Source organism: Carassius gibelio, chromosome A25 (genome assembly GCF_023724105.1).
Source record: "Carassius gibelio isolate Cgi1373 ecotype wild population from Czech Republic chromosome A25, carGib1.2-hapl.c, whole genome shotgun sequence".
Taxonomy (NCBI): domain Eukaryota; kingdom Metazoa; phylum Chordata; class Actinopteri; order Cypriniformes; family Cyprinidae; genus Carassius; species Carassius gibelio.
Window position 1 is genome coordinate 17,292,949 of NC_068395.1, and position 13,295 is coordinate 17,306,243.

General features: G+C 43.7%; 1 protein-coding gene across 1 annotated transcript in view; it reads right to left on the bottom strand.

The window, feature by feature from the left end:
- spire2 (spire-type actin nucleation factor 2) overlaps positions 1 to 11,339 on the bottom strand; it is a 36,147-nt gene extending 24,808 nt beyond the window's left edge. Inside the window, exons 1-3 of the mRNA XM_052543517.1 lie at positions 10,607 to 11,339; positions 7,605 to 7,645; positions 7,143 to 7,520 (exon numbers count right to left, since the gene is read on the bottom strand). Of these exons, the coding sequence (XP_052399477.1) occupies positions 7,143 to 7,520; positions 7,605 to 7,645; positions 10,607 to 10,886 (699 nt within the window). The 5' untranslated portion in view covers positions 10,887 to 11,339. The remainder of the gene's footprint in view (positions 1 to 7,142; positions 7,521 to 7,604; positions 7,646 to 10,606) is intronic.
- Positions 11,340 to 13,295: the final 1,956 nt, after the last annotated feature.

Consider the following 13,295-nt stretch of genomic DNA (forward strand, 5'->3'; position numbering starts at 1 on the left):
GTTTAAACATCTCATTGATTAAATCACGCTGCCTTATTTTTATTTTTGCCTTATTTCCAATACAAATATCTAAAAAAAATTTATATCATGATGCATTTTCTATACAAGTGTTACATTCAGTGACTTTCAGATTCCTTATTTGGTCTTTTTCCTGTTCTTGTTTTGTTAATTGATTGGTCCCCACCTGTCTCCAGTTCCCTGATTACCTCCTGTGGGTCCTGGAGAAAAATGGATCCCCATTTACCATCTGCACCACCGAAGAGGATATCTCCAGCCCCACTCCCGAACCAGAGACCAGCCAGCTGCCATCCCTCCGCACGGAGCTAGAGCCCACTGTAGCTACAGAGCCCGAGCCAATCACCGACAGAGAGCAGGAACTTGTGAGCGCAACTGACCAGTTGTGTGAACCGGCAACACTGGACATCGTGGGATGATTAGTGGTGATCGAGGGCGTGGAGGAAAGCCCGGCCCACACTCCTGTGACTGAGGGTGAGCTGTATTTAGTTTCTGGAAGTTTTATGGAGCAATTTATGGACCTTATGGACTGGTTTGTGGAGGTAATTCCTGAATTTTCTGTTTCTCCACTGGTTCCGCCCAGCCCTGAATTTTCTTTTCTCCGATGGTGCCGTCCAGCCCTGAATCTCCTGTATTCCCTCCCAGCCTCCCTCTCCCGCCTCCTCCTAGACCTGCCAGTTCCTCTGCTCCACTTTCGCTGGTTCAATCCAGCCCCGTATCTCCTGTTTCTCTGCTGGCTCTGTCCAGCCCTGATCCTCCTGTGTTTCCTCCCATCCTCCCTCTCTCATCTCCTCCTAGACCAGCCAGTTCCTTGAACTCATTTCTGCTGGTGCCAGTTAGTCCTGCAGCTCACCCTCAGTCAGCGCCATCTGGATGTGATGGATCGCCGCAGGACTTCCAGTCTCCAGCTCCTCCTTGGCGTATGGATTCCCTGTCTCCGCCTCCAGCCTCCGAGCCCTGGACTCCTCCTCGATCCTTCGACCCAGTGGCTCCGCCTTGGTTCTTAGCTCATTCGTCTCCACCGTGGCCTGGCATCCCACCTGCTCCACCGAGCTCCCTTGTCCATCCGGCTCCACCTTGGTCAGTCGTCGACCATCCGCTTCCTCTGGACTCCATTCCTCTGGCTTCACCTCGTCACTCCATCCCTCCAGCTCAGTCAGGCTCCTCCTTCCCTCTGGTCCATCCTCAGTCACTCCAGCTCTGCAGTGGTCTTCCAGGGCTCCGCCTCTGCCTTGGTCGCCTGAGCCTTCTGCTCCACCTTGGCCCTCCGGATCCTCAGCTTCACCCTGGCTCTGCGGCTGCTCTGCTCCATCTTGAGCTCCTCAACCACTGGCGCAGTCTCCATCTGTCGGCCCCCTGGTGTCATCGGCTCCTCCTCCACCTTGGCTCCTCCCGCCGTCGACTCCACCATGGATCTCCATCCTGGCTGGTCTCTGGAGCACCATCTGGCTCCTCCTGCTCCGGTTTCCTCCCTGGCCCCTCCATCCACACTGCCCCGGTTCTTAGCTCCTTGCTCCCTCTTCGCCTGCCCCTTGCCTGCCTCACGCCAGAACCCCCACCCTCCCTCCACTGGTATTCCTCTTGCGGTGCGAGGACGCACCGTTCTGGGAGGGGGCGAACTGTTAGGTTCAGTAACTTTCAGTTTCCTTATTTGGTCTTTTTCCTGTTCTTGTTTTGTTAATTGATTGATCCCCACCAGTCTCCAGTTTCCTGATTACCTCCTGTGTGCTTAAACACCCTGTCTGTTTAGTTCTTCCACATCCATGATTAATGTAGTAATGTTTTATATTTTCTATGTTAGCAGTATTACCTCTATTGAGGTTCATTAAACCCCTGTTTTGATGTATACCCTCCTCATGTGCTTGATCCCTACGCTAGCATACCCACGACTGTAACAATAAGACATACAGTATATACAATATTTAGTCTTGTATGTCTTTTATAAGGATACTGTAGACAAGGAGACTATTTTAATTTGCAGTGTTTTTATATCAGCAGAGGATTTAATTAAATTGTATTTATTTTTCCATATCCACATGCATATTTATTTGGAACGGTACCATTTTTAAATGGTGTTCACTTGATACTGTCACGATCCCCACACAAGAACAGAGGACAGGTAGATCCAATCGCAGTAAGATTATTTAATAAGTGAAAACCGTTACATCAAATCCAGTCCAGGCAGGGGTCAAAACCAAAGTGGCAATCAAACATAAACAGACACAAAACAAACGGGCAAGAACAGGACTTAGAAGTGGTGTGATAACTAAAAGGACTCCGTAACACATACTAAAACAGAGAGGGTATATATACACAGGGAAATGAAGATACTAATGGGGAATTGGCTGTGTGCAATGATAAATGAACAGGGACAGCTGAGTGCAATGAGGAGACAGGGATAGAGGGGAATGAGGACATCTAGTTGTTACCCAGGGAACACAAACCAGACACTGTGACATAACCCCTCCTCTACAGAGCAGCTACCAGACGCTCCAAGACGTGACCAACAAAACAAGAGACCAGGATGGAGGTGGATGGTGGAGGCTCAGGGGAAGGGACGGAGGGCCAGGTAAAAATGGGGAAACAGAGACAAGAAGACCAGGTATAACGGGGAAACAGAGACAAGAAGTGCAAAAACTAAATCAAGAAACCCAGGAGGGAGGTGGACCGGCAGAGGATCAGGGGGAGGGACGGAGGGCCAGGTTCATAGAGGGGAACAGAGACAGGAAGTGAAAAAAACAACAACAACAACAATACAACAAGGAGACCAGGGTGGGTCAGAGCGTTCAGGGACCCAGGACAGTGCCGACCAGGCAGGATTCCAAGGTGGAGCAACTGGAACTTGGGCCCAACGGGACGGCACGGGTGGAACCGGAGCTCACCACAGCCATGCGGTTGAGACAGAGGCCCACCAGGGCAGCGCAGAGGACCACCACATCCGTGTGGTCGAGACAGAAGCCCACCAGGGCGGAGAAGAAGACCACCACAGTGGGAATCGAATAAACAGGAGAGCAAGTCTGGTTAGGCAAGTCTGAAACAGAGAACATGAACAAGTTAAGGGTAGCCTCCGTGGCCACGACAGGATCAGTCGAGCGCTCAGAGAATTCAGCTGAGATGCGACGAGGCTCTAGAAGTTCTGCAGAGGCGGGGAGAGACTCTGGTAGTTCAGCCGAGACGAGGAGAGGTTCTAGTAGTTCAGCAGAGACGTGGCGAGGCTCTGGTAATTCAGTAGAAGCATGGAGAGGCTCTGATAGTTTTACAGAGACATGGAGCGACTCTGGTAATCCCATGGTGTTTAGACTGGATTCCAGAAGATCAATGCTGACTTGACTCTGGTCATGAAGATCATTGGTGGCCCGACTATGCTCATTAAGATCATTGGTGACTTGCATTTCTTCATGAAGATCATCGGTGACTTGCATTTGTTCATGAAGATCATTGGTGACTTTCATTTGTTCATGAAGATCAATGGTGACTTGCATTTGCCCATGAAGATAGTCGGTGACTTGACCTTGTTCATGAAGAATACTGGTGACTGGACCTTGCCCATGAAGATCATTGGTGACTTGCCTTTGTCCATGAATTTCACCGGTGACTTGGCTTGACTCCGGAGTGTCAACATGGACTAGCCCTGACTCTGGAAGGTCAACGGTGACTAGTCCTAACTCTGGAAGGTCAACGGTGACTAGCCCTGACTCTGGAAGGTCAACGGTGACTAGCCCTGACTCTGGAAGGTCAACGGTGACTAGCCCTGACTCTGGAAGGTCAACGGTGACTAGCCCTGACTCTGGAAGGTCAACGGTGACTAGCCCTGACTCTGGAGGGTCCACATTCTGCGAAGCGGCACTGGGCTGCCGGCCATCTTGTGCATCGGCGGTGGGCTGGCAGCCATCTTGTGCAGTGGTGCTGGCTTAGCAGAGGTGTGCTTCCTCTCCCCTCTCCGTCCGCCATGGTGAGACGGCGGCTCCGATCCGTCCCAAATGAGTTCCGGGTCGAAGGGGGGCCATGGTGGAGAGTGATGCCGGACCTCCTCTCGACCACTCCTTTGCGATCTCCCCGGGTTCACGGAAAACTACCAGGCAGGTCCCCTCAAAACAACTCCTTCTCTCCCGCTCGGTGGCTGGGGAAGAAACATCAAAAAACATACCGCTGGATCTTGTGTGACGGATTCTTTCTGTCACGATCCCCACACAAGAACAGAGGACAGGTAGATACAATCGCAGTAAGATTATTTCATAAGGGAAAACCATTACATCAAATTCAGTCCAAGCAGGAGTCAAAACCAAAGTGGCAATCAAACATAAACAGACACAAAACAAACGGGCAAGAACAGGACTTAGAAGTGGCGTGATAACTACAAGGACTCCGTAACACATTTTAAAACAGACAGGTATATATACACAGGGAAATGAAGATGCTATTGGGGAATTGGCTGTGTGCAATGATAAATGAACATGGACAGCTGAGTGCAATGAGGAGACAGGGATAGTGGGGAATGAGGACATCTAGTGGTTACCCAGGGAACACAAACCAGACACTGTGACAGATACATCTTGTTGGGACCTTTAAGTAACCTAATATTTACAATTTCCTTTAGGATTTACAATGTGGTTGGATGCACTGATAACACACACATTCTGTACATCACACCTTCCAAAAATGAAGCTGATTACTGTTTGGAATGGAAGGATGCCAGATGGAAGGGAAATGCAAGATATATGCCATAAACACCACCACAGCTGTTAAATAAACACAAATCGTTCACAATTTATTTGGCTATGTTTCTGTTCAACAAATACAAAAGCAACAAATTATTTTTTCCCTGTTGAATATTAATATTGGTATTGTGGCCATCTCGTCTTCATCTCTCAGTACTGTTTCCCATTTACCTAAAAACCATGAATAAACAGACAAAAGGATAAGGAAAGTACAATGAACAGTTATTGTCTGCCTTCTTTTCATTACCCTAATTAAGAAATGTAGCCTGTTGGATTAATTAACATTTAATTATGTGAAAAAGCATTAGACTATGTGGGAAAAGCTGCTGCACATTGAAATAGATATACACTGAATTATATTTATTGAATGTCAAATATTTGTAAAGTCGTGTAATGTTAGCCTACACCCATTTTATGCTTGAAACTTTACCTCACTGAATTGTTTTTATGTTACATTTTTCTGCTTATGTGATACCATTACAGTTTTTCTGATTTCTTGAACACTATAAGCAGGCTTTTGAGCTAAAATTTTTCAGAAAGCACACCCATTTCGCTTAACTATAAACACTATTCCCCTGCTTTAACACATGAGTCAAATTTGGTGAACTCTACACACAAATCCCTAGATTTCTCAGTGCTTACACCATGTGGTCATTTAGAAAGCACTAGCGTTCAATATTGTTCTCTCAAGTCAGCATAGCTTGAGCTCAGTTAGCACACAGATACCCACGTGGAAACATGTGACTATGAGGGAGTAACTTATTACTGTTTTTTGTAGTATTGTTCGGAATTTATCTCACCTAGTGTGTAAGACTATGTTGTAGTGTGTGTTTGTGTTTTTGAGGGCTTGTGTGTGATGTCTGAGGGCAAAGTTTCTCAGTGGAAACAGAAACAAATGGTACATTTGAATGAGGACATGTTTTATAATTTTTTATTGCTTAGGGAGAGAGATAAAGAGAATGCAATATAATAAGACGCTTTCGATGCCGTCGCAAAAGACACAGTACAAGCACATATTAATCCATGTTGTGATAACTGAGGGGAAACCGTTATATCTTGCTCCCGCCCATATTCGCAACGTGGTCCGAAATAATTTCACGTTCAAAGTATAGTGTGACCGCCCCTTCTCCCTCATTCCAAGTGTATTTAAGCCTTGGTTATATTTTTCTAATAATTCGTATTGGTCATATGATGTTGCTAAAAATAACATTATGTTGTGTATTTGTTGTAATGGAATGTGTTTACGCGGTTTAAGACTAAAAAAACATATTTGCCACATAATGTACATTATTTATCCTCTATGCCCCACCTTTCTGAAACACGTTGATTTTTACAAAGCTCATCATTCTAAAAAGCCAGGTTTATGCTGATTGGCCAGCTATCCAGTGTGTTGTGATTGGCTGAATACCTCAAGCGTGTGACGGAAATTTTATGCCCCTTACCATACTGTGATGCTGTGTGCATGACTAGAAAAAAACAATAAGACCCTTGAAACTGCCTCACTTTGTAGAACAGCCTTTGAACACAGACCCATTGTAGGCTAGTCTGCAGGTTCAGGAAACAGTCCTCCATAAAATGTGTCATGCAGCATTACACACTTGGTTAGGGGCCCGGGGCTTGCAGAATCCACGTTACGACCCTGGGCTGGACTCCGTTTCATGCATGTGAAAGCCAGTGCGGCGATCCACAGCATGAAGTTGATGTATTTTCTCAGCGACCAGCACAGGTCAGCTCTAGGCATGACGAAGCGGATTTCATCCCCTTTTGGGAGGCCAAGAAATTAGTTTCACTTTCACAATGAAACACACAGCGGCAACAACAATACTACAGCGAGAATCAAAGGTACGCCTTCTTTCTTTGCATGAACATTCGGGTGGTGTTATGCAAATCTTCCCACACAGTGACGTAGACATGGGGGCGTGTTTAAACGAGGTGTTTTAGTGAGTGTGGACAACTCATTATTTTAGAGAATGAGGTCATCTCATGCTACATGTACCTGCTGCCATTCATCTAATTTGACTAGACTTTGACAACAAAAACAAACATTAAGGTAAGCAGGTCTGTCTGTTTATTTTGCTATTCTTGCTATGCATTGTTGTATGATAGGTTGCATTTTATTTATTGCATTTGGCTGTCTCGTTCTCTGTCTCTCTCTCTCTCTCTCTCTCTCTCTCTCTCTCTCTCTCTCTATCTACTGTACACAATCAGAATAAATGACTTGTAATCCATTTTTGGGTTGTGACCCCCCAGTTGAGAACTACTGACCTGTGCCACTGATAATTGATAATCTTCCTCTAAACCCATGCCGTCTGCACATATGATATTTGTATGTCATTTATTTTTAAGTTCAGTATTTCATGTTTTATTAAAGATGCATTGCATTCATCAACAAGGGAGTTAGTTCCTCACCTCTTTGGCATCTCTTATCCTGCTGAGGAAGGTCCGCAGCTCAAGGGTCTCCAGAAAAAGCGCTCGACACACAGCCTGGTAGTGCTCGGGTGCCAGCGCTGGATTTGCCAGTCTGCGGGCACAAAGCGCCATCACCTGATGAATAGTATGAATGCCATGCACTGTGCCATCTTCCTCCTCCTCTTCATCCTCATCTTGGCCACTGTAGCCTTCATCTTTAGCTGCATTACTGCCGCAGTGTTTGCTTTCGCTGCTGTCCTGACCACCGACCATAAACTCAATGAGCTGCTCGAGCTGAGGGCTCAGTTCCCGCTCCTCGCTGTCATCCAGGCCCCAGTCCAGAGCACGGTAGATCGCCACACCCATGGACTGAACCAGCTGCACACACGTATGATGAAGAAACAGGGGATGGAGAATGCACAAATGTACCATCATTCAACAATAGTCTCAGTAAAGTCTCACCTTTCCATCAGCAGCAGAAGTATGGTTTGTAGTACAGTAATCTATAAAAATAAAAATAACAATTAAGCATCAGAAATTGTAGAATGTCGATGTGAAGAAACTAAACCTAAGAAAAACTAGCAAAGATCACCATGAGGGTACTATAACTCTGTGGTGGTTGTAAATCATTTTATTGTCTGAGTGTTGTAGACAAGCCACAAAAACATGAACACTTAAAGGGATAGTCCACCTCAAAATAAAAATTCTCTCATCATTTGGACTCAAAGAGACAGATTATTTGTTGTGTTCATCTGAAGAAAGTAAGGCATACATTTTGGAAAGCATGAAGGTGTGTAAAGGAGAGTATTTTTAATGTTTAAATGCTGTATGACAGCCTGGGCCACTGTGAACCAGCATTATCTGTTCCTGACTAGAAGTAAAGTACTAAACTAAATACTGCATCTCCAAACATGAAACAGTGTGGAAAAAGCAGGCTGTATAGAATTGATTAGCAGTCAATCACTAAGTATACTTTTAATTTTACAGTTTAAGCCCTATGTAGCCAGGATTCATTTCCTCAACATACAATGGGAGGAAAAAGTGAGTGAACCCTTTGAAAATATCTATAATAATATTAATCTATAATATAATCCTTTGCAGGACTGAGAAAGTAAGTGAGACCTTACCAAACTTATAAGACTTTTGACCAATTTTGGACCACCTCTCCCCACAAATCTGTTTCCGTTCATCAATATTTCCTTGTGGTCTCTCTTGATAGCACAGCCCTCTTTAGGTTATGCTACAACATCTCAAATCACTTCAAGTCAGGACACAAGAACAAATTTTATTTTCATTTCAGCCGTTATTCAATTGATTTGTGTCACTGTCTTGTTGCATCACTCAAGCTCTGCATTACACTGCATTGCATTGCTATCTGTACATTCACCTGTAAAATATCTTGATACACTTCTGAATTCATTGTTTCTTATACTATAGAAGTGAAATCAGCTTTAACAAGCATTTTAATGACAGATCAACTGGGAGCTCTTACTTCAGTGCAATGTTTCAGCAAACACTGTGCTTCATACATTCAGTTCAACAGTATTAAAGAGGGCACATTTTATGTATGTTTTGCATTTTTGGTCCAAGTGTCTCTACAGAACTCTTTAACTTTGTGTGGGAAAGATATTTCATTGAGGATGAGGCCTGTTAGTCAGTACTTGGGTTCTCACTCCATCTGTGAGGCAACTGACTGTACACTTTCTCCAATTACAACTCAGCAATTCAGTGTTGTTGTGCTAGCATAATGGATATCTGCTGAGGATCACGTATGCTCTCTTCAGTCCGCAATCTCCTCCTCTAGCAAATGTGACTCAAACACAGCGATAAAGAACCCAAGCATAGTTTAAGTTTTAAACAAGATTCAAGAAACATGCAAGACAATTTGTATTTTTTTTTTAAATGATCAACAGGAGAACACGGAAAAGTCATCAAATAATGTAGGACAAACACAGGGAGGGCACAAGGAGCAAAAGTAGGCATAAATAGCCTTTTCTCTCCTACTGTGATGTATATCTGAGTGAAACGACCACTCGAAATGTTTTTTTTTTTTAAGGTGCACAGAATTTATTTAGAATAAAAAAACTGAAGTATTCTTATAAAAAAAAAGAAGCAATGGTCAGGTTGGATTTCATTGTGAATTTAACAAATAAACAACTTCCAAACAAACAATTAAATAAATAAAAGTCTAACAATAATCATTTTCTTTTTTGTGTGTGAAATGTACATGGTCAAATCAGTTATTTGCTACAATTATACAGTGATTTCAGTTTTGTATAACTGAATGCTATTGTTTATCACAGTGAACGTTTTAAATGCTGATTTCTATAGTAGATAAAGTTATGAAAACTACAAAAAGTCAAAATGACATTCAGACAAGTTCCATAAATATATTCCAAGCCTGGTTAATTTGTAAAATTGTGATTCCTTATTTAATTACTATGGCAGTGCATTTGCCAATTTAGCTGACGTATTATGAACAGTCAAAATAATTTGTTGATATGTAGGCTATGTGTACACGCATGTCTGAGAGATTTAGACAATTAAATGGATCAATCTGCATGTGATGGCTCACACAATGACAGAATGTTTAAAAGGTAGAGCATGACGATTTCACCGGGAATCAGCTCTGTTTTGATCAGGGAAGCCATGTGCATTTTGTTGTTGTGCAAACTGTAAACAATTGTAGGCCTACTTAATCTTTTCCAGACAAACTGTTCAGAGATCTGAAAATGTAAATGTAGTTGTGCTCATGTGAAATAATTTCATCATGACATCATTTAAAAAATCCTACTAAAATACAATGTAATAGACAAAGAGCATCCTACATGGCAGAGACTGTGATTTCGAGGGAGGGGCTTTGTGCTATGACGACAACTTCTCATTCTCTATCCTCCGCTGCTTCACTTCCAAAGCAGTGAATCCACGCACGTGTCAGCATGTTTTGTAAAGAGTATAGCGTGAGGGTTTAACCTACAAACACACACTGCAGCACCCTCTACTGCTACATTTCGTCAGGCCAATGCAGAAGTATTCAGAGTAAAACGACAACACATTGTATCGCAAATCCAATTCAAAAACAGTGTTTACAAAGAAGACTTCGGCAAAACAACACGAGACACCCCCCATGTAATCAATAGACACAGATAGCAAATCATAATGCATTAACGCTGAAGAAACTGCCTCAAGAATATAAAAAATATAAACTTAAAAACGCAATTGGACACTAAACTATAAGCATTTAAGTGCTGTCTTGGTGTTAGATATCAAATATCAAATGCGTGACTTGTTTATTTTTAAAATGCGGCATTTTTTTATTAGCCACATCTCAATGGAGGACGTGCATCTACCACATAGTTAGTGATATAATACACATTAAATAGCCGGGACGAGAGAAACTCTTAAATCTGATTTCCTCTCGAGTCTGTTAAAGAAGTTTCGTTAGATGAATGTCAAGGCCTTACCGCTGCTGTCCAGGTGTGCCGTGACTCTCCCGTCCCTGTGCAGGATTATTGATGACGGATCTCGGATCAGAAACTCCTCGCCAGGCTGCGTGCGCGGGCGCGGCGCTCTCAGCTCTCTGCAGCACTGAAAACACACTGCCCAAGCCTGCTCCTCATTGATGGGCTGCTCGTAAGACTTCAGCACCTCCTCCAGGGACAGCTCCCGGAGCTCACCTCTCTCCGCAGGAGCAGATACCCTCGAGTCTCCGTCCTGACCGCTTCTGTTCGCTGATCTGGCCATGACGAAGCCGAGCTCTAGCCTACAGTTTCCTGGAAATCCACTTGAATCTGTCTGGAAACGGAATGATGATCCTGCTGTTCATTCCGGGAAGCGTCTGTAATAACGTCAGTCAGTGATGGGCAGAGGAGCGGAGGCGGGTGGACATCTCTGATGGCGCAATTGTAGCAAAAGACAAAACGTGAGAGAGAAAGAGAAAGAGAAACTTATCTCATAACCATATATTGCCTAGTGTATGTTGTAGGATGAATCTTTCGCATCGGTCAAGTCTCCTGCATCATGTCTTGATGGGTGTCATATCCTGCATCCTCTGCAAAGTGCTCTCTGAGCTCCTCCCACACACTGGACCAATGAAACATGAGCTGAACTTGCAGAGGAACTAGTTGGGATACATAAATAACCGAAGGCGGCGAAACATGCAACATCATTCAAGCACATTCTGGGTGAAATCAGGGTGCGGATGCATCTTGAATGTTGGACATTGTTGAGGCTGTATCGGTCTGAAAACGGCAATCGATCAATCAATTAAAAAAAATTATTTTGAAATCTATATAATATGAGACTATTAAGAAATATAACGTTATATAAATTAGACAGTTATAATAACAATCCATTTTTTAAATGGGGAGGAGTAACAACTGTTTATTTCAAAACAAAAAAAATAATTGGAAACAAATACATAAACATTTAAAAAACTACTAAAAAGTAAAATTTTGCCTTTTACCTTTACCTGTAAAGCCTTATTTTTAAACAGTCAAGTTACAACTACTGCTGTCACCTCAGGAGGGTGGTGTTGGCTCATGTATGATAATGACAGAACCTCAAATCTGGTAGTTGAGTGTAAACTGGTGGTGCTACAGGTCTCTCTTATGACTATATAACTATTTTGTACCTTGTAGGCCTACACTCTGGAAAATAAAGGTTCCAAATAAAAAGGGGGTTTTCACATTGATGCCAAAGAAACAGCTTTTAGTGTACAGTTCTTTGAAGAACATTTTATCTTAGTGTGAAGAAGGCAAGGCAAGTTTATTTATATAGCACACTTATAACACAAAAGTAAATGAAAGTGATCACAACAACATTACCAAATAATAAGACTTTTAAATGATTTTGCACATTTGGTCCAAGTGTCTCTACAGAGCCTTTTTGTGTGGTAAAGATATTTCATAGATGACGAGGCCTGTTAGTCTTTACTAGGGTTCAGTAATGGATTTCATGCGGGACAGATGTGGGCCGGATCTGGGCCAACACTATGTTGCTGTCTGTGAAGCAACTGTTTGTACATTTTCAATGAATAAAAGTGCAAAGTTTGTTTAAAATGAATGAACAGTCAAGAATAAAAGAGGAGGATACATAAAATACAGTGCAATCTTTCAGATGTAACAGTGCTCACAGCTAAAACGTTTTAGCACATCTGATCTCTTCTGGAAGCTGGTTCCAGCTGCGGGTGGCATAATAGCTAAACACAGACTCCCCTTGTTCTGATTGAATCTTTGGTATTTCTAACTGACTTGATCCTAATGATGTAAGTGGTATGTTAATTTTATTGTTCAGAAAGCATATCATATAGTGTTCCAGCTCCTACAGATTTGGAGCTTGGTCCTGGACCCATCTTTGATGTCGGTACTACTGGCTGGCATCCCAGTGGTCCCTACACTTCCAAGCCTCATATCCTTCCCACAATCAGGCCTAGCTAAAACCTCTACAAACTGACTTGATGGCAGTCACCATTTTGTGTGTCTGGACAACAAAATGCTCTCAGACCCCAGAGGGGGCCATTTACCAACTCTCTGTCTGCCCCGTTACGGCAAAGGAGGCAGTCCATGAACTCCCTGCCTGTCCGGTTATGGCCGATGAGACCATTGTTAACCTCTCTGTGCTTTTTATTTTATTCCAGCCTGATCTGCCATGGTGGTTTTCTGCACCATCTGCTCCACTGAAGTGGTCTTTAGTCCCATCTGCTCCGCTGTGGTGGTCATCTGCTTCACTATGGGGTTCTTTAGTCCTGTCTGGACTGGTGGACGGTCCACCTGCTCCACTTTGGTGGTTTCAGCTCTGCTTTGGCTTCGCCAGTTCAACCCTGACTTCTGGCTCCATCTTGGCACTCTGCATCACCTGCTCCACCTCTGCTCTCTGCTCCACTGGCTCTGACCTGGTCTTCTGCTCCACCTTGGCTTTCTTCTCCACCGGCTCTTCATCATTGTCCAGTATTTCCACTTATTCACAGTCTACCACTGCTCCATGGTCCTGGTCCTCCACTTCTCCATGGTCTGCCATATGGACCTAGCCCTCCATCCCTCCCCATGTTCCAATTTCGCTCCACCTCCCTCTTGGACTTGTCTTTACTTGTTTAGGAGTGTCCCATAAGCTCCCCTAGAGGGAACTTTTGCCACTTTCACAGACTCTATTTCC